The sequence below is a fragment of the Ambystoma mexicanum genome, chromosome 5p (assembly GCF_040938575.1).
Source record: "Ambystoma mexicanum isolate Mex_15411 chromosome 5p, UKY_AmexF1_1, whole genome shotgun sequence".
NCBI lineage: Eukaryota > Metazoa > Chordata > Amphibia > Caudata > Ambystomatidae > Ambystoma > Ambystoma mexicanum.
The window spans coordinates 277,912,566-277,938,221 of record NC_090930.1 but is presented as its reverse complement, the minus strand read 5'-3'; the positions used below and the strand labels follow the sequence as shown (position 1 = coordinate 277,938,221).

The 25,656-nt window shown below is 43.9% G+C and overlaps 1 protein-coding gene across 1 annotated transcript in view; it reads left to right on the top strand.

The window, feature by feature from the left end:
• The window catches only part of LOC138480909 (uncharacterized), an 829,951-nt gene that overhangs the window by 570,414 nt on the left and 233,881 nt on the right, over positions 1-25,656 (top strand). The window contains exons 11-12 of the mRNA XM_069612710.1: positions 4,494-4,604; positions 16,315-16,516. Of these exons, the coding sequence (XP_069468811.1) occupies positions 4,494-4,604; positions 16,315-16,516 (313 nt within the window). The remainder of the gene's footprint in view (positions 1-4,493; positions 4,605-16,314; positions 16,517-25,656) is intronic.

Here is a 25,656-nt window from a genome sequence, read left to right as displayed (position 1 = left end):
CCACAATGTCCTGTTAGTAGTTCCTGGCTAAATGTGTGCTCTCGCTGTAGGTACATGTACACCATCTGGAGTAGTGACCGTAAAACTGAGCATTAAGCATGTACTGAGTTCCCTGTTTCATTTTCTAACTTTGCAGAGTTCTAAATATGCAAGTATGTTTATTTTGCCACAGTGCCAACCCATCTGGTTCGCAAGTAACCATCAGAGCTGAGCTGCAAACTGGTCAGGCTTGAGCCAGCTCTAGCGTTTCAGCCAACCTTTCTTTGCATCCTGGAACAGTACTCAGACTTTCTGGGAGACTGTAGTCTATTAGCCCTACACTCTCTCCCTTAAGCTTCTCCCACCAGTGGTCAACAAGGTCACTCACCTTTTGGGGTTTTCTAAGTGTTGCAACACTTCTTCCTTGGCATTTGGAGGAATTTGTTGGTGGTTTATCTCATAACAACATCGTCTTCTCTGGAATGAAAGTTGCCACTGCAAGTGATGGGCACATGCTGGTGTCAGACCCTGGTACTGTCTTTCCCAGCCCCAGGGTCTTAATCAGCCACTGATCGGACCCTACCTTCAGGGTCACCCCACCCGCTCCGGACCACCGGAGCTCCACACGTGGTCGGCGGGCACCCGGCGCACAGCGGCCCCAGCTCTGGGGGCACCCAGGCCGGGGTCGCCACCCTAGCCATGTTCACATGGCCAGGGAACCACACAGGGACGGCGTTGCCCAGCAGGGGCACCGTCCGGATGGCGTTGCCCGGCAGGGACACCGTCCTCCCGCTGGGCCCCGTCCGTGGGCCCAGCACATACAGCGCAGCACCAGCATGGTGCTCACAGGAATGACGCTGGAGACAGTTTCCGTCGTGACTGATGAGCCGGAAGCAGCTCGTCCATTTGATTAACGTGGTCACATGGGGGACCCATGTGACCACAGCACAAATACTGGACTACACCATGTCCCCCTACAGGCCCGCTTTTGATGTATGAACTAGGCAGAGGAGGGGGGTACAGAGCAGATAGAAGATCTCATCCTTGCATTCCTCACCCAGTTTGTCAGTGCTTTTTATTTCGTGCCTGCAAGATATTTTCATGCAGACGTAAAATGAATGGATTCCTATGGAATCATCTTGGTTTAGTACCTGCTTAAGACCTGGCGGAATCCATCTACCTTCAGATGTAGGCGCTACCTGCTTCTATTTTAAAGCCTTGCTGTTCATGTCTGTTGGCTTCTCCTGCTGAGCCGGCTGTACCTCCTTTCATTCCTCAATGCTCTAGTACCCTTCTCTTCTCCTCTCAACTTGTCCTTTACCTCCTCCCGTGTACTCTCACCTCCTTATGTTACTTTTTTGTTCTCTCCACATCCTGTACTCTTAACTCTTGCGAACTCCTTCACTATATCTTCTACTGTCTCCCTGAATGCTGTTTCACCTCCTTGGTGCCGACTCTTGCTACCTCCTTTTCCCTCATTCTTCCTTTATTTCTCTTCTCATAATCCATTGTTTCACTCTCCCGCTCCTCTCTATCAGTTTCCGCCTCCTCTGTTACTTCTTTCACTGACTTACTGACCCCCTTTTCTTCATCTCCCCATCTGCTGCTTTCATGTCACTGCTCCATTGTTCCTCCTACTGCCTGCGTTTCCTTTTCCTCCTCCTCTGTCGTTCTTTCATCCTCTGTTCTTTCTCTCACCACATACTTCGTACCTGTTTCTGCCACCTTCTCTGTCACCTCCACCTCCGTTCGTCCACTCTCCTTCTTGCCATGTTGCCATGCACTCTCCAGCTCTCTCTGCCTCTGGGTCCTAAATCCCACAATCTTCTCATCCCTCAGGGCCTTTTCATAGGTGAGCGGGACATCCTGCAAGCGTAATAATTGTGTAATAACTTGCAGTGGTGGTATTGCCTGGTGAATTGGTGACTCTGCCCTTGAACTACTAAAGCGTAACCTGTTTTCTATTTCCTAGCGTCTGTTAATGCCGCTTCATAGCGGTGGACACTGCTGCTTTCACTCTGGTTCTGAAGCTATGTCTGCTCGTGGCCCCGTGGTCGCTCACCCTCCCTCCAGTACAAGCGTCTCCCCGAATGAGCCTGGGACAGTTAGCAAGGGTTATAGCATGACATCGTTCAGGGATTGGAATTCAGCAATTGCCCTGAGGCTGTTGATGGACTGTAGAGCCTCTGCACCCTACCTCATGGAGCAGGTGGTGGACCCCGGCTGCCAGGGTCACAACAGTCCCCTCACTCCGCCTCCAGCATCACAGCAACCACAGTGGGTTAATGCATCTACAGTAGAGATCTGTGTGCACACCAAGGACATACCTTGGATTGCATCTTGAATACAATGACTTGGATCGGCTTGAATAATAGTGACACACACACACACACACACACATTTGGCCTATATAAAATCTCATTCTGTGGGGGAAACTTCACTGTGTGTAGTTAGTCCAGTGTTGAACTGCATTGGGCTAGGGGTACACGCTGTTTCCATATGAATACTAACTTGTGCTAGGGACCAGGGGAGATTTGGCAGACAGGGAGTAAGTATATGTGTTTATTACATTTTTCACAATGTTCCCTGATGGTGATTACACGTACATCATAATGCACTTTTGTAAATACCTCACTCAGGAATATCAGCATTTACACAAAGATTGTTCACTTGTTTTTTAACTGGATCAACACTTTTGTGTTTAGTTTTGCACAGTTGAACTTGCTTGCAAGCCCTCATTCATTTGCACGTTTTCCAGCACCATCTTCTCCCCGCCTTAAAACTTTCAGTGTCCTCTTCTTTCCCCCTTAAGGCTTCCAGCGCCCTCTTCTCCCCCCCCTTTAAGGCTTCCGGCGCCCTCTTCTTACCCCCCCCTTAAGGCTTCCAGCGCCCTCTTCTCCCCCCCTTAAGGCTTCCAGCACCCTCTTCTCCCCCCTTAAGGCTTCCAGTGCCCTCTTCTCCCCCCCTTAAGGCTTCCAGTGCCCTCTTCTCCCTCCCCCCTTAAGGCTTCCAGTGCCCTCTTCTTCCCCCCCTTAAGGCTTCCAGCGCACTCTTCTCCCCCCCCTTTAAGGCTTCCATCGCACTCTTCCCCCCCTTAAGGCTTCCAGCGCCCTCTTCTCCCCCCTTAAGGCTTCCAGCGCCCTCTTCTTCCCCCCCTTAAGGCTTCCAGCGTCCCCTTCTCCCCCCCCTTAAGGCTTCCAGCGCACTCTCCCCCCCCCTTAAGGCTTCCAGTGCCCTCTTCTCCTCCCCCTTAAGGCTTCCAGTGCCCTCTTCTTTCCCCCCTTAAGGCTTCCAGCGCCCTCTTCTTAACCCCCCCTTAAGGATTCAAGTGTCCTCTTCCCCCCCTTAAGGCTTCCAGCGCCCTCTTCTTTCCCCCCTTAGGGCTTCCAGTGCCCTCTTCTTCCCCCCCCCTTAAGGCTTCCAGCGCCCTCTTCTCCCCCCCCCTTTAAGGCTTCCAGTGCCCTCTTCTTTCCCCCCTTAAGGCTTCCAGTGCTCTCTTTCCCCCCTTAAGGCTTCCAGCGCCCTCTTCTCCCCCCCTTAAGGCTTCCAGTGCCCTCTTCTCCCCCCTTCCCTTAGAGCTTCCAGTGCCCTTTTCTTTCCCCCCTTAAGGCGTCCAGCACCCTCTTCTCCCCCCCCTCTAAAAACTTCCAGCGCATTCTTCGCCCCCCCCCTTAAGGCTTCCAGCGCCCTCTCCCCCCCCCCCTTAAAGCTTCAAGCACCCTCTTTTTTCTCTTGAGGCTTCCAATGCCCTCTTCTGCCCCCCTTAAAACTTCCAGTGCGCTCTTCTCCCCCCCCCTTTAAGGCTTCCAGCACCCTCTTCTCCCCCCCCTTAAGTCTTCCAGCACCCTCTTCTTTCCCCCCTTAAGGCTACTGCCTTCCTTATTGCAGTGCTTCTTTAGCATCCCATCAGTACAAACACTACCACATCACCTCTGTGTTTAATGACCTCCATAGTTACTCCTTCAGTGCCACATTCATTTCAAATTGTTAGTCTTCACTCCCTTAGAGCCCTTTAAGCTGGCAAACCACAACACCCGAATGAGAAATGGAATGTTGTCAGACACCCACAGCCCCAACGCAGTGTTAGTGGAGTTTGAAAAATACTGTATGGAAAATAAAAGGAGATAGTCCTTCTTTCCTACTGCCCCTACCCTTTAGAGCTATTTGCCTAGCCACCTGGTACCGTCCTTCGTGTACATTTTCAGGAACAACAACACAAAGATGCTCCTCTTTTCACTTCACTGTGCTCCTCCTTCCAGCCCCTCTACCCTTCACGAACATCAATTAACTAGAGTCAATGTCCCATGGAAGTATCAAGTATCAGTACACAGAGGCACCATCGAGAACTGTCATTCCACGCCAGTAGTATCTTCGAGAACTTTCCGGTAGCCATTTCTTTGTGGTATACCTGTATATCTGCGTGTGAACCCGTTGGCATCTTCTTTACATACGTTTATTTTCTTTTGTGAAAGAGACACCTTCATGCATGTTTTTGTCTTAATTTCTGGTTTCAGAATCTCGTGGATATTATCACAAAGGTGCAGAACAGGGACGCGCTCTTCTTCCTACTCCCCCTGGACCATTCAGCTGAAGTGGAGTCTGAAGACCCCTCGGACTCATCGCAGGTATGTTGGTGGAATCCGTCCTTTTAATCACAGCAACCTGCTATCCCACTGCTGCACGGCGCATGCCAACCATCTTGCGTCAGGCGGCCAATTTCGGATTTATGAATGTTTTCCGCATTGTTTTTTGCCCAATGGCAACTAAGCACATTTCTTTGGCCGATTTTTCTCATTTTTTTTACTACAACCACTGCACCCTCCTTTTCACTCCCCCAGCCCACCCACTATATATCTTACCTCAACCTCCCATATACCCTTTTGTGGTAAAAAGAAAATCGCATTCAGCAAAAAGGATGTATACCCTGATTTCAGCCTGACCAACATCAAAGTTTACATTAAAAAAAACTTTCTTCACCAAAAAAAAAACCTCAGACGCTTGAAGCACGTCCAGCCATGAAGGTGGAAGTTCAGCAGTGCACCATGTGAGCCTGGTACCGGGGATACCAGGCGCGCACAAACACAGACCCCTGCTTCATAGCAAACAAAATGTGGTGTGTGGGCACGCAGATGCAGAACACCCTGGAGTGTAGCAGTCACAACATATTGTAACATGTTTACATTGCTTTACGTGTTCTGTTAGAGAGCTTTCGTAATGTGCAGTGCAGTGGTTTCCCTGCGCCGAGCCTTGTTCAAGTTTTGGCCTATTGCAACCCCACCAGTGGTATCTAGGAGTACCCAGACCACAGTCTAGGAAGGAAAAGGGAAAAGAGGTTAACGAGGAGTAAAGTGGGTAAGGGGTGACACAAAATCTTCATGATCATCATATAATGTGAATGATATTTATTTTTATGTTAAATTACGGATTCACATTACGATAATACGACTAGTTTCATGTCATCTGTATACAGTCCCACTCCACAGTTGTGGGCAATAAACTGACAGCGATTTCTCAAAACTTGAAATGTATTAACCAAAGTCAACTTCAAACACAGTTGTATACCAAGAAAATCACTACATTTGTATATTATATTCTCAAATAAATAGCAAAATGAACTTTTCCCTGCCTAATAATCTTACTAATATCAATTCATACAAGCATTCATTTCCACCATAATCAATTGTATGTATATAGTATACTCTAAAAGATACTAGGCATTCTAAATACACCCCTTCTATGATTGCCTCTATCTAAGCAACACAGTATACTTCAATGGTAGCATTGTGCTTTATCGGCCAGTATGTGTGAACACAATATAGAACCATTTTAAAATATCTTCAAAAACTCCCCTGTATGACTGTGGGGTTGTGAATGTATTGGCTATGTGCAAGTCATTTAAATATAGGCAAGAACAAATTGCATCAGGCCTCTACCAGTGTTCAGATTAGGAAAATAATATTCTCAGGGATTGTGCTGTCTTGTGTGTGTGTGTCTGTGTGTGTGTCTGTAGTCTTCTCAGAATATGTATGTGCAGCTTTTAATGAACATGTGTGGGCACATTTCAATAACTATGTATGCAAATTTCAATCTAGTAAAGCACAATTTGGGTGATCTGAAATTGACTGTACTTGGACTCTAATTTGTTAATACAAAACAGGTTAGATGCCGGTAAGATGCAGTGCTGGTTGGTATAGGTCCTACCCTTGACCTAAAAAATATAAACAGGTATGCATTTGTCAACTAACACTCTGAGCAAACCATACGTCAATTGCTTTGAGACAAAAGTAAATGACAAGGTCTTGTAAACCAATTGAAATTATATTGAAAAATGCAATCTTGCAGATTAGATTTTTGCACAAATTAAACCAAATTAAACAGAATTGTTTACCATCAACTAACAACTCCTTGCTTGTTGGCTTCAACTCACAAGATTGTATTTTCACTTTACAATATCAACAACCATTTCCATTCACTTGCAAACAGAAAAGGAAATGAGAATGTCCTGTGTATTCAACAACCTCACAACATACTTCTACAAAACATCAATACACATAAGTATGTTTTCTTTTGTAAAACAGAAAGCAGCCTACACGTGTTTCGACTTGTGGTCTTTCTCAAGGCTGACACTTATAATACAATTTTAAGTATCCAATATGTCTGTACTTGTTGACCAAACAATAAATCAATAAAGATTCAAATAAATAAATATAATACAAATTGGAGAAGAAACATGACAAGAACAAACATGAAGAAAAAGAAGAAAAGTAGGAATAAAATACAAAACATAATTATAAACCATTCTGCAACAAAGAATAAGTACATGTCAACTAATTGTGTTGAGACACTTTTTTCACCTCAGTCGCTGGCTTACTGTGAAGCAACCAAAATGCACAACTCACAGGCCCAGTATGTCGCCTTATTCCCCTGTATTGGAGAATCCTCCATTCCAAATACCCATGCACTATATCAGTGTTGTGTTCCATTCAAATAGTATTTTGATCATAGAGTACGCAGTGAGTTCCCTATTGTTATCATCGTGCCAGTTAGTGATCCTGATAACCCAATGCACCAATTCTATCTATTCACTCTCGTGATCATCCTTATGTAATGCATCAGTGAGGTTTGGCAATTTGACCTTATACCACACTGTTCCTTTGCTATATTCCAATCATCAAGTCTTCGATTAGGCATGTAGCGTCAAATCACATCTGAAGATATAATAGTTATGCCGTTATCCTTGGAGGATAAAAGCTCATTGACCATGTATGCCATGCAATATGATAATGGATTACTAACTTACCCCATATTTCGAGAATATCTTTCAAATGGTCTGAGTACACTGCCTGTTCTAGTCTCCTTATATTGTATTTTAATCTAATATCTCCACACCTTATATCATGTTTCCTAAAAATAATACCGAAATTGAGAAAGTATTTTTACTGCTATTGTATCCATAAACAGTCTATTGGTAACACCACAAACAATACCAAGCCTAACCTGTTCTACTAATCTCTCAACAAATCTCATTGTGTCCAAATAATGTTCTAAATTGCATACCATGAATATTGGTCAGCACCTTTACATGTGCGTTCTGATTCTATGCTGGCTTGCAAAGTTATTGGTTTCACAACAAATACTCCCAGCATAATGCTAAAGGATTCCTAACATAGCCACCTATCCTACATGGGTTCACATTCACAAATAATAACTTGCTAATTTCAATAATATAAGGTGCGACCTTGCTAGTGACCCAATTTACTGTTTGGGCTGAATATGTAATCATACCCCATATCCAATTAGCAAAACTACAGTCCCTCCACTTGAATCCAATTAACAAAAAACCCCAGTATAAACGTACCATATTATTCTGTTCAGGATGGTCTGGAAGACATCCTTTTGCATTGGCTCCACGCGGTAGCCATTTTTTTGTTTATTATATGCTAAATCGCATGTGACGTCACGCACACACACAGCGTGTGATGTCGCGATCATCCCCATAACAGTGAGGAAAAGGGGGTAAAGCGTAATGATGCGCATTAGCACACCTGTCCCGTTATCTTTAGATATTCAAGTTATGCACATTGATGTATTGTTAATCCAGTTACCATGGATCAATTTCCACATATTTGGAGGCCCCCCCCCACTCTATAGCATTATAAACAGTGATAGGCTTACACTTGATGAATGTGACAGGTCCCTTTGAAGTTATACTTTAGCCAGGCATTTGGTAGTGGTTTATTGACCTATTCTTAAGAACCAGTTTTAACACGATGATTCCAATAGTTCTGTGTGGCCCCATACCTTGTGATGTGGCTGGGGCTTCTGGAGGAGAGGTTAATTCTAGGTCAATTCAAGTCAACATGCGATTTTAGTTGCGATTTGTGCCTCGCATTTTACAGGGGCACCCTTCTCATCATGTCTGCGAGCAACAAGTGCAATCCAACAGGATGCGTGATTTTGTTAATGGCTCCTCTCTCGCTCGTTCAGAAATATGTTTCTGTTGCCAGTTCACTTTAGAGGAATGGCTTTCACTTCAAAGATCCCCACAATTTGTCACCACAATTTGTCCTCAGGCTAAAGTTGAATATGCATGCAAGTGTGTATGGGATAAACATGCGCTACCACCGTATTTGTGTTCATGAGCCAATCATTTACCTGAATGTGAAAATGTTTCTGCAAACACGATAGAACATATGAGAACATCATATTTTCATGGAAACTGCCTCCCAACAGTTCTCAAAAATACACTTTGAAGTAATGAATCCACATTTTGTCAGCTTTGCATAACAAAGGTTACTGATTCGTGATTTTTTCTAAAGGTTTCCATATTCAAGAATTAAATACAACAAGTAACATTTTATGTCAAATGTCTTGCAAAAACAAATAAATGCAGTTGTTTGCATGGCTATGTTTCAAAACTCTTTTCTTTTAACTCCTCGAAGAACTTAACTGGATTCCAAACGCTGCACATGGAACATGGTTCTCGTAATATTGAAATATAAATTTAACAAGAGAGGCTCTCCTTCAATTTATATATAACAACGCCTTGCTCTGATGCTATTTTGGGCATTTTACCCCACATAGTTTAGGTTTTGTCTCTGCCAATAAATGCCAGAGGGGCAGAAAATGGCAGTGACATTGATGAGGATAATTCAAAAAGAGTCCCATTTTGGCATAAGATATGCCTCTTGTAACCTATGCCACCCGGTATTCGGATCCACAAAGAAATCAAGTGAAACTTACTCCCATTGGAAAAATGTGTAGGTTACACCCCAGTCCCAAAACATGCCATTTGCATCCAATTAAGCTTCAACTGTGGCAGACATCAACAAAAGCACATTTTATTTTTTAAACTTTAAAAAAACGTTTTCCTCTCCATCCAAAATCAATGCAGCTCAATATGAAAGTGCCTTTGCGCTCTCATTTCTGTGCCTTTCCTAGACGTATGAGGGCCGCAAAGTGGAATATGCGTCACCGTTTTGCTTTCTGCCTCTGTCTTGGAAGAGCAAAGGTTTTTTGCCTGCCTGCGATTTCATTACCACTAAAATAGGTGGTGATTCCGCCACAGTAAATCTGCCAATATGTGACGTTAAAGTGGAGGATTTACCCCAGCATGACGCTGGGGGTAAATCCTCCACTTCAACATCAAAAAAGTGAGGGAAATTCCATTTATGACCACACTGCCAAACTTGGAATGAGGTCCATAGTGTAAAATGCCGCCGTAATTCATATTTACACCTCACACCTCAACCAACATGCAGATAAACCGGAAGTGTGTTCACAAATGCTTCTATAACAACTATGCAGCCTGTTGGGGGCTGCTCCGGACCACCGGGCAGCCTCATACTCAGGTTGGGGGGCACCCGACAGAACACACTGGTGCGGCGCTCATGCCGCGGACTCATGGGTGGGGGGGTCACCCCACCCGCTCCGGGCCACCGGAGCTCCACACGTGGTCGGGGGGCACCCGGCGCACAGCGGCCCCAGCTCTGGGGGCACCCAGGCCGGGGTCGCCACCCTAGCCATGTTCACATGGCCAGGGAACCACACAGGGACGACGTTTCCCAGCAGGGGCACCGTCCGGATGGCGTTGCCCAGCAGGGACACCGTCCTCCCGCTGGGCCCCGTCCGTGGGCCCAGCGCATACAGCGCAGCACCAGCATGGTGCTCACAGGAATGACGCTGGAGACAGTTTCCGTCGTGACTGACGAGCCGAAAGCAGCTCGTCCATTTGATTAACGTGGTCACATGGGGGACCCATGTGACCACAGCACAAATACTGGACTACACCATGTCCCCCTACAGGCCGGCTTTTGATGTATGAACTAGGCAGAGGAGGGGGGTACAGAGCAGATAGAAGATCTCATCATTGCATTCCTCACCCAGTTTGTCAGTGCTTTTTATTTCATGCCTGCAAGATATTTTCATGCAGACGTAAAATGAATGGATTCCTATGGAATCGCCTTGGTTTAGTACCTGCTTAAGACCTGGCGGAATCCATAGAAATCCATTAGTAAGCGCTGTCTGAAAAGACAGAGTGAAAAATGGTACAGTAAAAACGAGTTTACTTATTTTCCCCTTCGCCTCATGGACATTTATTGTAAAATGAGACTGTTTTTCTTTTGTGAAAACACATATCTTACAGACTGCAGAGTGCAAAGGTCAAGTGTAAATGCAAGGCGTTAGCCATGCATGCCTTACTTTTACACTCCACGGCATTTTCGTACCATTTGGAAGAGGAGAAGGAATTAACATTTCCTCTCTGCTTTCCTTCTCCGAGCATATGATTTACCGCATGCATGATATTTTTCAGGCATTAATTAAACCAATGATTCTTATGGAATCTGCCTGCCTTAATTAGCACCCGAGATAAGCAGGCAGATTCTGTAGGAGCCCAATGAAAATGCTGTCTGCTAAGTATAATTTGCATTTCCTTTTGTTTTGTTTTTTTACAAAACAATGAGTTAAGGTGCCGAGTCGAGGCGATTTTGCCTCTTTTTAATTTTCACTTTTAAACTCTGTTTTGTAAATATTTAACATTTCATGCAGGGGACTCAACACCCTGTAAGCGCTAATATTGGGGGGCCCCTGCATGCACTTAACATTTTTGAAAAATAAGCCCCATTGCACTTCTTTACCAGAGAACAAGTCAATGGAACATACATTTTTTTAAGAGTTTGTGAGACGTCCTCATGTGTGTTTTTGAGGTATTAGAAAATCCTTACCAGACGTGTGGAATGCCCTCTATTGAGAACGAACACGGACACATGACTTGTTCTCTGGGGTGTTCTCACGCAGGAGGGTCTACGGCCACGTTTTAGCTCACTGTAGCATTTACAGAGTTGAAATTTCAGTTGGCACATTGCTGATGGTAATTTTGTTCAGAGGAGAATTTTACATTTTACATTTACTTTCCAGGCGTCAATCTCATTCTGGGAAATTAGATTTTATGAATCAACCCCATTTCGTGGGCAAATCTCGAGCTACCTGTATTCTGAGGCGAAGTATGGAAAATACCTCCTATATTTCTGTTGAAGCCGATCCTTTAAATTGTGGCTGGTAGATCCATGTGCATCTAAACATGTCCACAATTTCAAATGTTTGCCATTTGTGAAAGGGTCTATGTCTTTGTTTCTTGTCTTAGTTCTTTCTTTCGCGGTGAGCCCCCTTGCATTTCAGGAACTCATTCCATTAAATATACATTACATATGTATATATATATATATATATTTTTTTTTTTCTGGAGCTTGTGGATATGCTTAGATCACATGCTCTGTATGGTCCGACAACTAGTGGAAGTCGTGGAGTATTACAAGATTTGTTTTTGAAACTCGAAAACAGATGTCGACAGGGCATGATTAGTAATACTATCTCTATTGTGATGTGTACTGTACCCATGGTCCTTCACGCGTTTATATGTTTGTTAGGTTTTGTTGTAGCGTTGGGGATAGCAGGGCTTTGACCAGGACTGTTTATTTTAAGAACTCAACTACCTGACCACCTCAATTTCTTTTGTTAGGTAGGGAAACCGCCTTAGAATAGGGATAGATAGACATTTTCTTTTTGTGTACAACATGCCTTCTCTTGGTCAGTCTCCTGCTTCCTTGAACACCACAGAAGGCATGCTATCCCCTTAGTCTATCCAGAGGTGTTGATATGAAGTATGATCCTTCCTTATGCCTGAAAGTACATCATTTCACCAGTTTCAAGAGATTATCTTGCCAGCTTTCTTTCCTTGCCTCTCTTCAAAGGAGGAGGTAGCAAAGTGGCATTTGGTAGATGTTAGCAGGGCGGTCTTGGCATACCTAGAGAAAACAGCATAGTTTAAGACGTCAGACAGTTTATTTGTAACCTTTGACATGTCAGGTAAAGGGAGGAAGGCATCCATTGAATTCCGAAAGTGATGGATTAGATCCACTCTTGCGTTGGTCTGCTCTAACTCAGGTATTCCATTAAATGCAAGGATTCAGGGCATGTCCACCTGGGGCTTTGCGGAATCATGGGTGAAGGCATAGGAAGCTTGATGGACAGCAGTTTGGTCGGATCACAACACCTTCATCATACTTTCATGTCGATCAGAAAAAAGCTTTAGGGAAAGTTTTCTACTTCTCTATCTCACTGACTGTTTTGAGATTCAGCACTTAGTGAATACAGTTTGGATTGGTGTGTGAAGCAGCATATACAGTTGGCTGTGATTTTCTTTTCATCACTCGTCAACATACATCTGAAGCTTTGGTATTCCTCTAAACTAAGCTTTGGGACATGGATGTAAAGCCAAGATTATTTACTAGTGATCATCATTACTCCTATTTCTACTCTTCCTCGTCACAGTCCTGGCACAAACCCTGCCCACCATATATATTTAAAGGATGGAGTTATTGTCATAGAGGCAAGCTGATCTCAAGAATAAGCACTGGCACAAGAACGAGTAGGATTTGGAGTAAGTATCCTGTGTTGAGTAAAATTTGCCCCTATCCCATTTTTAAAAACTGATCAGTGCAGTGACTTCTCAGAAGCAGTATCTCAGAAACATTTACAACTAGTTAATCAATTGGCGGTGTATAGGGATGCTTGAAAAAATAGAAAGAAATGTTTGGTTGCATTTCATTGTAAATCTTTTATTTCCAGCATTTACTCTCTAGTGTACTTTGCTAAAGAAAAAAAAACAACAGAAACTCAAAGGTATCCATTTGCTGAACGATATAACCATGGGCAAAGAATCCATGATTCCGCAAAGCCCCACGTGGACTATGCAAGTCTTTTCACCATCCTCATCTGCCGATCCCATTCCCATCACTTGTGGGGTGCCACAGGGTTCATGTGTCTCACCAGCAATGTATATCATATTCACTAAGCCCCTTTTCGATGATCTAGACGGTCTTGCTATTGCCTAGATGAACTATGCAGATGATACTCAGATCCTCATACCACTTACGGGAGATTACGACAAGGATTTGGCCTTGGTGAATAGAGTTTACCTCATCATCCAGGCCCACGGTCTATGCCTGAATGATGACAAAACTGAGCTCACCATCCTCGGCACCACCCCAAATCTCAATACACTTGGACACAAATGCTCCACCTTTAACATCGATAGCAATACCATTAATGTTGCCAAAGGGGTTAAAACATTAGGATTTTATTTAGATGCCTCCCTCACCTTTACCAAACAGGTAAACTCTATGGCCTCTGCTACTGTTTACACTTGTAAGTTAATTAGAGCTGCTTAGCCATTCCTTTCCACGTACAGTTGCACCACTTTGGCCAGAGCTCTAATTCTATCCAAATTGGACAACTGCAACTCACTATACCTGGGGGCCAATAAGTATATTATATTAACAAAATTCAGATTCTCCAGAACAACGCCCTTAGAGCAGCAATGGGCATAGCAAAAAAAGAACATATATCAGAGATAAGAAGACAGAATAACTGGCTTCCGACCAATGATAAAACTTTGCTAAAAACTGCCTCATTAACACATAAATGCCTTAACAACGCCGCCCCACGCTATCTCACAGCAAGATTTAACAGAAAATCATCCAATCAGCCTACAAGAACGGCCAACTCTAACTGCCTGATGGTTCCAAGGTTTAAACTTACCAAAGTGGGAGGGTGCAGCTTCCCAGTTAACGCTGCACAGCTCTAGAATTCCCTACCCCCCCTCCCTGAGGGCAGACCAAACATACCTACATTTTAGATATAATATCATAAACTGGATTAAAGAAAGGGACCGCTAAATACGTAAGGCGTCTGCTTGCCGGTTCACCCTTGCATTGTATATAGCTCTGTGCTTTGTAATATTTTGCTGTTAGCATGCCCTTAGTCTGCCTGTATATAATATCTAAGGTTTTTTCTACTCGACTGTATAGAATTTCCTTACTGTATCCTGCTGTTTATATATCTTGTTGTATATATGTGTACAACTCTGTAACCTAAGCTGAACATTTTCCTGTTTCTTCTGCGCCCTGATACCCTCGGGTCTGGCGCGCATTACAAATAATAAAACAAACAAACCCAATTTCAATGAAATCTTGGAACGTATGTACCCAAAACTTTTTTAAGCAGTTGAGTGCCATAAAGATCTTTACATACAATTTAAAAATGTACTAAAGGCAGGTCTTACACGCAGATAGGCACTCGAACACAGTGATTGTGGTGATCAAGGGATCTATAGGATAACAATAAAATGAAACTAATTGTAAATTGTGGAAAAAAGGGGAAAATCCAGGGCAAATGCACAAATGTATTTGGTATTTTGTCTAGAAGTGAGTAGAATGAGTGATCACTTATGTAAAAAATGAAAATACATCAGGTAAAGTAAAATTAAGTAAATATTTGTGAAAATAGGTAATGGTAAAGACAAGGCGCATAGTCACATAATGTGCACGCATTACTCAGTGCCAAAGTCTTGAATGTTTGGGAATTCTGTGTGTAATGTTATTTGAGCAATCTTTGGGGGTCAACACAAAATATGCAATTTGCAAGCACGAGTAGCCACAGCAAATACTTTGAATATCTTATACACATTTACTAGAAATCTTGCAATTGCCACATACGTTTTTACATTCATGTGATATGTGTATGTTATCCTTCATTTTAATGAACATGATGAGAAAAGATAGAAGAGAGAGTCTGCGCTTCCTCTTGGTTTGGTATTTATTCATTATTGGCATACATTATTCCAATAGTTAGGCAGCCATCCTTCAAATCCTTCAGAATTCGGCGGCCGACTGGCTTTGGATTCCCCAGTCTTACCCCCTCGCAGTCTATGCTGCGCCGGCTCCATTGGCTTGCTCTGAGTTCTCGAATAGCCTTCAAAATTCTGTGTATTACCCATGTCGCAATCCACAACGTAGGTGCTGAGTACCTTCAAGTGAAAGTGAATCGTTACAATCCCACTGGGTGTCTGCGCTCTGCTTCTCAAAATGTATTCGCAGTTCCACGTTATCGCAGAGCGCGTGCAGGGGGACCTTTTTGGTTCTTGCCCCCACCCTGTGGAATGCCCTCCGTGGCCCGATTACTGACCATGATCAGTTTCGTAGGTTTTTGAAAACTCATCTTTGTTAGCTTGCTGTTTCCCTGGTTTACTGGACCATCTGTTTTGAGTGCCTAGATGCCTTCTGGCCTTAGCTTGTGCTTTATAAATATTATACCACACCATACCACCTCCCGAGGAAACTCTCTAAAACACAATCTGCCTGATTCATGGAATTATTTGCGTGAAAAACGCAGATTTGCGCGCCTTTCTGCCCGAAAATCCCCATACTTCAAACAGGGATTTTCGGGCAGAAAGGCACTCAAATCTGCGTTTTTTACGCAAATAATTCCATGAATCAAGCCAAGGGTTTGTTATCCGACACCTTATTAACCAGATGTCTCTATGTTGTCCCATGCTTTGGGCTCACTTACGAGTTTGGTGGTTAATAGGCAGCGTAACATTACCACAGGATTACGAGTGGTGGAAGGGCTGTGTAAATCCTCATTTTTGGAGTCCATATGAATCCTGGGGATTTTTGGCAGCTTTTTGCTTGAGGTGAATCCTCCACTTTACGTCAACACTCAGAATTCGCCAGTGCAGTAACTGTGGCAGTAATTCCTTTACCGCCAAGAAAGTGGCAACAATTGAGTTACTGCCATTTTATTAACCCACCGGTCAACTCGTAATGAGGCCCTTTGTGCTTTTGCATAAGAAGAGCTGATACAAATTTTGCACATTTACACTCTGAAGAAAGCTTTCATTTTCCCACAGGAGCACATTTCTTGGGGTAGGGCATTAACAGTCCCTAACTAAAATGTATTAACAACTATTTTGTAAAATCTTCTATTTTTTTGTAGGCAGATGCCCTTGAATCTGACGGTGTGACCAGGCACTATCTTCATGAACCTGAGGCTTCACCAGCAACACACTCACTGACTGAAACAACCACTGATTACGGACTGACGCAACGGACTAGTCGCGAAGGATCGAAGTTGACCAAAGCAAACGATCAGGCTCTGAGAACTGCATTCAGTAACTTACTTGCTGAAGCAGTTGGGGGTATGTTTTTATAGAAAATATTTTATTTTTGCCTTGAATGGTGCCCATAATCAAACTGATTGATGTATTTCCACTGTTCATAATGTTTAATCAATCTTGTGAGCCACATAGCCGTACTTATAGCTCAGCAATGTGTTACGCCTGCAGTGCCACGTCTTCACAAATGGTGGTGGGCGCTGTGCATCTACATACAATATGCATCAGCGCTTCAGAGACAGCTTAGAGTGCCTGATCGCTACAGTTCTATGGTGTCGGAACCCTTTTGTGGCCTGGCATCAGAACTTTAGAGGTGATGTTTAGCTCCGTAACTCGGGCATGGGTGCTGAGACTCTGAGGCACAGGAGGTGCACAGTAACACAATGAGGCTTTTAGGAATCCCATTCAGTGGTTTCCAGTTCCTCTAGGTTGGAGTGACATCTCTGACCATGACTAGCGGACTAAGATGTCGAGTTGAGCCTCGGAGAGGACTCTGCTTGCTGTATTCCGTAAATCAAAGGAGGACTACGGATATTTTTCTTCTCCAGTTATCCAAATGCAAAAGGGTACCAACCAATTTCAAGATGCATGAACAGGGCCTAGAACATCTAAACATGTTTGCGGAGGAGTACATGGTGGCATCATTTAGTGGTTCTTACGATATATTAGGTTTTATGGAGAATTAAGCCTTTTCTACCATTACTGTATGCACAAACCATTGGTATTATAGTTGCAGCGTTTGTTCCTCTTGTGTAGGCAAGTTCACATTTAGCATGTCATTGCACGGGTTCAAGGTAAATACTGATACATGCCATATTATAAATGACAAAGGATCGACACATTAAGTACATACTTTTCATATTACCATAGTTTCGCTATAGCAAAGCCCAGAGATGCCATCCCATTGGCTTGCAAGCCTCAACAGTGCTGTTAGCAAAGGGCTGAGCAAAAATGAAAATTCTTTTTTTGGGTCTTGTTTTTCTCTCTCTTTCTCCCTTGGTAACAAGAAGTCTGAGACCTCAGTCTTTTAGAAAAAAAGGCTCTTTGTAGTCCTTTCTAATGTCCCCAAATATTCTACCTTTTCCTTTGGGTTTGGGATTTCCAAAGTTTATTCGTAAAAGTGCGGCCCCTGGACTTTCCCCAGGTCGGTGCACTGATGGTCTTGGTTCTGTCTCAGGTTGATGGTTCCATGCTTGGCCAGCCTTAGCAAGCCTCTGCTGCACTGGCAGGGCGGTGGCCTGGTCAGTCCAAAACAAGGCTGATCTCCAGGACATGAGGGGACAACAAGTGTCCCAAGAGTCATTGTGTCCTGGGAGGGCATACCACAACCTCTCTGTCCCTCAGTGAAATTGTGCAGAATCATGCCTCTGCCTGTCTCTGGTATCTGGGCTGGACCAGCCTGGCTTGGTGGAGCATGCTCACTTGCTAGCCGGAAAGGTTTGGCCTAAACTTCACCCTACGTCTCAGGCTTGACGTACTTGTATTTTATTTTATTTATAGAGTGCTATTCACCGAAGTGCTTTACAAAAGGTACAGAACAACGGTACAAATCAAATGAAAGTCTATAATATGAATGGATCAGTGGGACAATATGTGGTCCTTAAGGCAAGAGTGAAAATGAGGATAGGAAGAGAGAGAGGGTAGAGGGCAGGGAAGTGCGTTCCAGTGCTTGGGGGCAAGAAAAGAGAACGGGCGGAAACGAAATTGAGCACAGGGATAACAAGGTACAGAAAGAAGAAAAAGAGACTGAGCGAAGAGAGCGAGAATAGAAGGGATAATATCAGACAGATAATGGGGAGCCATACCATGAAGACATTTGAATACCAGACAGGGGAAATTAAACAGTAAGCATGTCTCAAATGAGTGCCAACTGAGCTAAATTAAAGCTACGGAAATAGAGACACGAGTGGTGAACGTATAAAAGAATTATAGATGGAACGAAGCAGAGCAAGATGAGTAGCGAGTAGACCAAGAAGCAGACTGGAACAGTAAAACAGACAAGAAAAAAGAAAAGAGGAGACAAGAGTTTTAGCAGCGTGGAAAGAGAAGAAGGAATGCGCTTTCCGAATATTGAGGCGATGAAGATGACATGACCGAGCACTAGTGGAAATATGTGAGGAAAACTTAAGAGAAGAGTCCAAGATTACACCAAGATTCTGGGCAAAGGGAGAGATTGCTAGAGAGGAACGGGAAAAGAAACAGAAGGTAGAGATACAGGCAGGGGAATTGTAGTAGAAGGAAAAAAGAGAACCTCAGTCTTAGAGGGATTGAGGTGAAGATAGTGCTAGGACATTTAGGATTGGATGGATGACCAACAGGAAATAAGAGTTGAATGGATAAAAAGGGAAAGGAGAGGAGACATCTGTGAATCATCAGCATAACAGTGATGAGGGAGACCCAAAGATGACTAAGAAAGATGTTGCTTATATATGGACCAAGATTTTTGGGAGTCATGCGAACGAAGATCCCCAAATATAATATAGGTGGAAACTTGTAGTTTGCCAGTCCGGGAAAAGTCACAGAATTATTGCCACTTTTACCTGCATTGTTCCCAGACCGGCAAACGTATAATGTCCCTCCATAGAGGCTGTTTTATTTACTACCAAGAGATATTTCATTGTTATAGATTGAAGAAGTGGCATTCTATCAATAAGGTCCAAACATTGCTTCGATTCAGATAAGGGCTCTCAGCAGAAGCAAACAAATCAACAATGATTATTCGATTGTCTGTAGCATTAGGCTTCTTTAATGCAATTGCAGATTGAGCACCTTTCTCTCCTGAGTAAGCATAATCTCAGCCTCTGTAAGTGTCAATTGCGTTATGTTATTATTTGTCACTTTCAACTCAGGCTGGTGAGAGGTAAGCCCATTGGAATTCGCTTCTTGTCTCATAGGGGGCTTATCTGCCACATTCCAGCCTCCTTAACCATGAATCAATCAGACCAACATTTGTGCCAGGAATACAGGTAATATGTTTGCAGCAAATTAGCAAAAACTTTGAATCTATTAGGAACTGCTAGATCAGTCAAATCGACTCTCTGAGCACTTGAATCAATAGGAGCCACACTTTCACTAGTGTTCTTACTTTTTTGTTCCCTTTTCTCCGTTTAGCATGACAAGGATATAGACTACCCCCTAACCCGCTAGTCTTTTCAGATGCTCTAGGATACAAGGTGCTAATGGCATCATGTTCATCACTATTTTGAGGCACCTAGATTCAATGGCTTCAAAAAAGGGCCTCAGATTCCAATTCATTTGTGCCATTTTCTTCATCATCCCCAATCTCCTTTAGACACCTTATCATCGGTAAACGGTTCCGGGGGATTCATATGAACTACATCTACCACTCGCTTACTCTCTTGCAGCTCTAGGCTTCACACACCGAATCCTCAGCCCTATACACTACAAAGGTCGCTTTTTGGACTGGTTTGCTGACCTTTACTGTAGCGCTTCAGTGACGTCTAACTTGCCATGCCACTGGACAGACCACAACATCATCTTATTCTCCATACCTGAGACAAACCCTGCCTCAATAACGGCCTCAGCCCTACCTCCCACAGTAACCCAAAGCTCTCGCAAATTAACTAAAGAGTACATCCTACCTATGCTGGAGGAACTTTGTCACTCACAGTCTCTTGCCAGTGACCATGACTGTTGGTAGACATCTACAACAAACCCTTACACTGTCTGTCAACACTGTAACTCCCCTTACACTAAGCAATGCTAAACCCGCCTTGCATCTCAGCACATGGTTTACGGCCGATATCAGAGCCCTCTGCCTGAAGAAATGCGAGTCTGCCTGAAACGAAATGGAGAAACACTCCCTCTGAGCCCAATAAAGCTTGCTTTAGCTCCTTAGTGAGTGACTATATACAGGCCATAATACTAACAAAAAGTTACACCTTAATGCTACGATCACTAACACCAAATCAAGTTGATGTTAGCACTTGCGCAATCTCAATGTCACTTGGCCTAGTAAGATCGTTGTCTCTGTCTTCCCTCTGTTCCCCCTCCCTTGCCTCGTCGCGCTTTGAAACACTTGTGTATAGGCACGTTATAAATGCCATATCATATCAAGTTTGTGCGAGCTCTTCTTGATTGTATGCAATCTTCAATCCCATTATCCCCCGCCATGCAACTGCACCAAGGATAATACCTGGTGCTTAAGCATCTAAAATGCCCTCTTAAAGAAAATAGACTCACTCCAGAAAATTTTTGTAACAAAAAAAACACCCTCAGCAATTTCACCTAAGGTCCACCCAACACATCGTCCACGGTCTCCCGGCATAACCCCCACATATTTACCTTCAACCAGTCTCAGAAACAGAGGTCATCCAGATAATGACAGGTCTCAAGCCTTCTCCTTGCCAAGGGGATGTTTGCCCGACCTCTGTTATCAGGAACTGTGCGGATGCCCTTTCTCCCTTCATCGCTACTCTCATTAACGCCTCTTTCGCCCCATCTCCGTCCCATCTAGTCTAAAGGATGCCTGGGTCCTTCCTCTGCTAAGAAAAACCTTCCTTAGACCCGGCCCTCCCCACCAACTACTGCCCAACCCCCACTATCCCCTTCTTCCTTAAAATCAGGTGCTTCCCTCCAGATGCAGGCCTACCTGGAATCCAACATTCTATTTGGCCTGCAGCAATCCGGCTTTAGACCTGGCCATAATAATGAAACAGCACTGCTGGACTTTAAAAAAAACAGCTAAATGAGATCAAATCCAGCCCTCCTCCTTCTGCTTGATTTGTCTGCAACCTTTCACCTTGTTGAGCATCAGATTCTATGCCAGCAGCTTTCGCCTTCAGCACATTCTTCCGTGGAAGCTATAGCGTGGATCTCCTCCTTTGTGACAGACCGCTCCATGAGAGTCTTCGCAGATAATGCCTCGCCCCCCAGCACCAGTCACTTGGGGTGTGCCACAAGGCTCATGTGTCTTCCCGACCCTCTACAATATTTTCATGAACCATTATTTGACCTGCTCAATGACATGGGTATTTCCTACACAAACATTGTCGATGACACACAGATCCTCCATCCACTAACAGGAAACTACGCCACTCACTCTTACACCCTGCACTCAGGATGCCAAACAATCCAAGCGTCGATGGCTCCCCATATCCTCTACCTCAACAACGACAAGACAGTAATCCTTCTGGTCGGCTCTCAACCTCTACTCAGCAAGCTGGGCCAGGAATACAAAACCTTCACCATCAACCGCATTACTATCCCAGTCTCTAGTATTGTCAAGAGCTTAGGAGTTCACCTGGATGCCACCCTTTCACTTACATGACAGGTCAATGCTATTGTATCTTCTACTGTTTACACGACTAAGCTAAATCAGCACCAGCAGACCTTTCCTGTTTGTGGATAGCTTCCTCACCATTGCCCCAGCGCTTATTAGCTCTAAACTAGATTATTGCAATGCTCTCTTTGCTGACACATACACTCATACAAACTCCAGGCCATTCAGAGCAAGGCACTCAGGGCCGCACTTAACATTCCCAGGAGGGAGCACATCTCTAAGGCAAGAAGAAACACTCACTGGCTACCTATTCCTGAGTGTATTAACAAACTCCAGGCCATTCAGAGCAAGGCACTCAGGGCCGCACTTAACATTCCCAGAAGGGAGCACATCTCTGAGGCAAGAAGAAACGCTCACTGGCTACCTATTCCTGAGTGTATTATCTACAAAACTCTAGCCATTACCCACAAATGCCTTTCATACTCTGCCCACCTACCTCTCTAAGAAACTCAAAAAAGTGCAATCCTAAAGGACCACCCGCTCCGCCCATGCCCACCAACTCCTCACTCCTAGATTTAGAATAAAGAGAACCGGAAGGCTAAGCTTCCCGGTCAATGCCTTCCAAGAACTTGAACTCACTACCCCCGTCACTAACGTCAGAACAATCTTACTGGGTCTTCCAAAAACATCTTAAGATACTGCTATTCTCTCAAGGACTGGCATTGTTCTGACTTAGTCTTCTGTGTTTTTGTTTTTGTTTTAACTTGTACCTGCTATTCTAATTCTGTAACCAGTGCCTTTGATGCCCCCGAGAACTTTATAAATGCAAAAATAAATGAAAATAAATAAATAAAGCCCTCCTTAATCACCCTATGTTCCCTAAATATGTTATTACAGAGGGAAAAAGGGCATTAAGTATAGTCAGCTGCTCATATTGTGCATACATTTCTTCCGATGAAGGCGACCAACTAGAACTAATCGATGTATCCTGGGAATAGGAAGACGAATAAGCACTCTCAGCAATTTGACCTAGAAGATCTAGAAGAACCAATTAAATTGGCTGAAGTTTCAACTGTCGGGACAAATACATTTGAGGTACTACGCATAGACTCTTTCTGCAGACTAAGGCATACATTCATGGAGTTATTGTCGATACCCTTCTCCAAACAAGCATGGTCAGTACTTGCATTTGGATGGTTTCAAACATTAGATTTCAATTTACCAGGCTTTTTGCTTCTTTCATTGACGTACAGTTGTTTGCCACATACCTCACTGCATAGCTGGTATCTTTTCTTATTGGCAGGCATTTCAATTTCAATTTTAAAAAGCTGCAGGCCAACTGAAAAACTTCTCTTAAGCGTGCACTTCAATGCGCCTCCTATATAATAATTCCTGACAGTGCAAAACTGCAGCCTATAATAGCACAAATAAGCCTCAACAGAAGCAGCATGATACGACATGATAGGTTATTTAGAACACGCTTTAATACCCAGATGTTTCTAAGCGCAGACCCGGGGATCGAACCTGTGTTGCTCTATGTCGTCTTGCTTCCAAGGCGAGCACGTTGCCGCTGAGCTATCCTCCCGAGACTCCATGCGACTTTAATCAACCTACCCTCTCCTGTGAGCTCAGCTAGACCATAGGAGAGCCATACACCGAGCGACCATCAATCCAGGCGCCCGGCTGCCACCCGAAATTCCTGTCATGCCCTGTACACGAGGTGATCACCTGGTCACTTAGATTTAGGGACTTAGCTGGTTGTAGCCACTGGCCCTCTGGAGCACCGATGTTGCACGTTCTTCCTCGCGTTCTTCCTCTGAGTCCAACACAAGGAAAGATTCTAGAGGCTCACAAACAAACGTGTCAAGCCGCACCGTAGCTTGACAGCCTGTTGCCATACTCTGAAAAATTATTATTGACTATCAGTTCTTTTGATTATTTTTTCTTTCCTGCAACAGTGCCAGAGAAAACAGAACTTCAAAGCAAAGTTCTGGCTACCTGCATTTTTTAAGCAGTCTGCGTGTGAATTCCTTGCGTGCAAAGTAAACACGTGGATACAATATACACATAAACAATGACTGAGAAAAATCTCAGCGTGGGTGTTCCCCCGGGTCAAAGCAATAATGCAGAAATTACAAAACAGCAACACTCTTGCAACATAAGCTTTTGAAACAGAAAGGTTTCCCTGAGCCACGGTTTTTTTTTGCAACTGTTGCTGCAGATGCAGAGGTAACAGTGTCATTTGAAGGGAGGAAGACCATCTCCCAGCTGGAACCAGAGGAAGAAGAGAGCAGCTCTCAAACAGCTGAACCAGTTGTGACATCCAAGAAAGCAGCAGGCCATAAAATAATCTCAGGCGCTCACAGACCACCTAATGCCAGGCCCATGGGCCAATCCCAAACCAACCCACCCATCCCGTCCATGCACAATAGGTTGCTCTACCCTCTCCCTTAGAGGGAGGGGCAGCAGGCTACATAAGTAGAGCGTGCCCGTCTACAGGTGTAGGGTGTTGGAGTAGGAGCTACTGGAGAGGAGTTTTGGAGGAGAGTGGCAAGTAAGAGGGGTATTAAGGAGGAAGGAGGTTGCGGGAGGTAGTGGCAGGCTGGGAGAATACAATTCTGCTGGAGTTTGAGGAGGGTTACCATCTAAGAACGAGTTATTGAAATGAGGGGATTTTAACATAAGAGCAAAAAGGTTAATCAGAGAGACATTGCTGGAATTCAGGAGAGGTACAACCTTAAAAAGGTGAAAGGTTAACCTCTGAGAAGGGGGATCCTGAGCGGAAAGGTGAATGTCGGGGACCAATGTCCTTCGCTGGGATATAGCTGGCAAAGAGAGCAACCGAGTTGGCGGGGGGAGATAGCCACATGTTTACACTATTCTTCACACCTCTATTATCTCATCTTTGGGTCTCCCTCATCAGTGTTATGCTGATGATTCACAGATGATTTTTCCTCTCCTTTCCCTTTTTATCCATTTTACAGAACTTTTATAAACTGGGTTATGGCTTTAATATACTTCAAGAAACGCATCTGCCAGGTAAAGTATGGAGTCCCTTTTTAGAGTATTTAGGAGTTGCCCAGTTATTTTTAAAAAGTAAGGCTTTACTTGGTCAATGGCTTTGTTTCTTCATGCATATATTATACACAATCCAGAGAAAAACCTTGAAGGGTATTTCCAATATTGCTCTTTCAGGTGATAGGATTACCTGGACAAAGTGTAATGGTACATTTTAAAATACTTAATGACTCAAATGTTTACATATGAAGATGCCCTGATCTTCTTTGGGCAACAAGAATATTATAGAAGGATTGAAAGAGTTGCTATGTTTCTCAAGAAATTCAGTTGTCCTAAACAAGGGCCGGGGAAAATATATGATGCACATAACGCGCAAAAGTACTCAGAGCCAACTTAAGGTTGGTTAAAGCCTCTTCGAAAACTGGCTTGGAGGCTCATTTAAAGTCCTGCAAATAAAATCTGCTTTTAGACATTGGCTTAGAGTTCATAAAGTCTCGATTGCTACAGCTCAATTGCATATTATATCTGGGGATCTTTGTTCGCATGACTCCCACAAATGTTGGTCCATATATAAGCAACTTCTTTCTTAGTCATCTTTGGGTCTCTCTCATCACTGTTATGCTGATGATTCACAGATGTCTCCTCTCCTTTCCCTTTTTATCCATTCCACTCTTATTTCCTGTTGGTCATCCATCCAATCCTAGATGTCCAAGAACTATCTTCACCTCAATCCCTCTAAGACAGAGGTTCTCCTTTGTCCTTATACTACAATTCCTCTGCCTGTACCTCTACCTTCTGTTTCTTTTCCCGTTCCTCTCTAGCAATCTCTCCCTTTGCCCAGAATCCTGGTGTAATCTTGGACTCTTCTCTTATGTTTTTCTCGCATATTTCCACTACTGCTCGG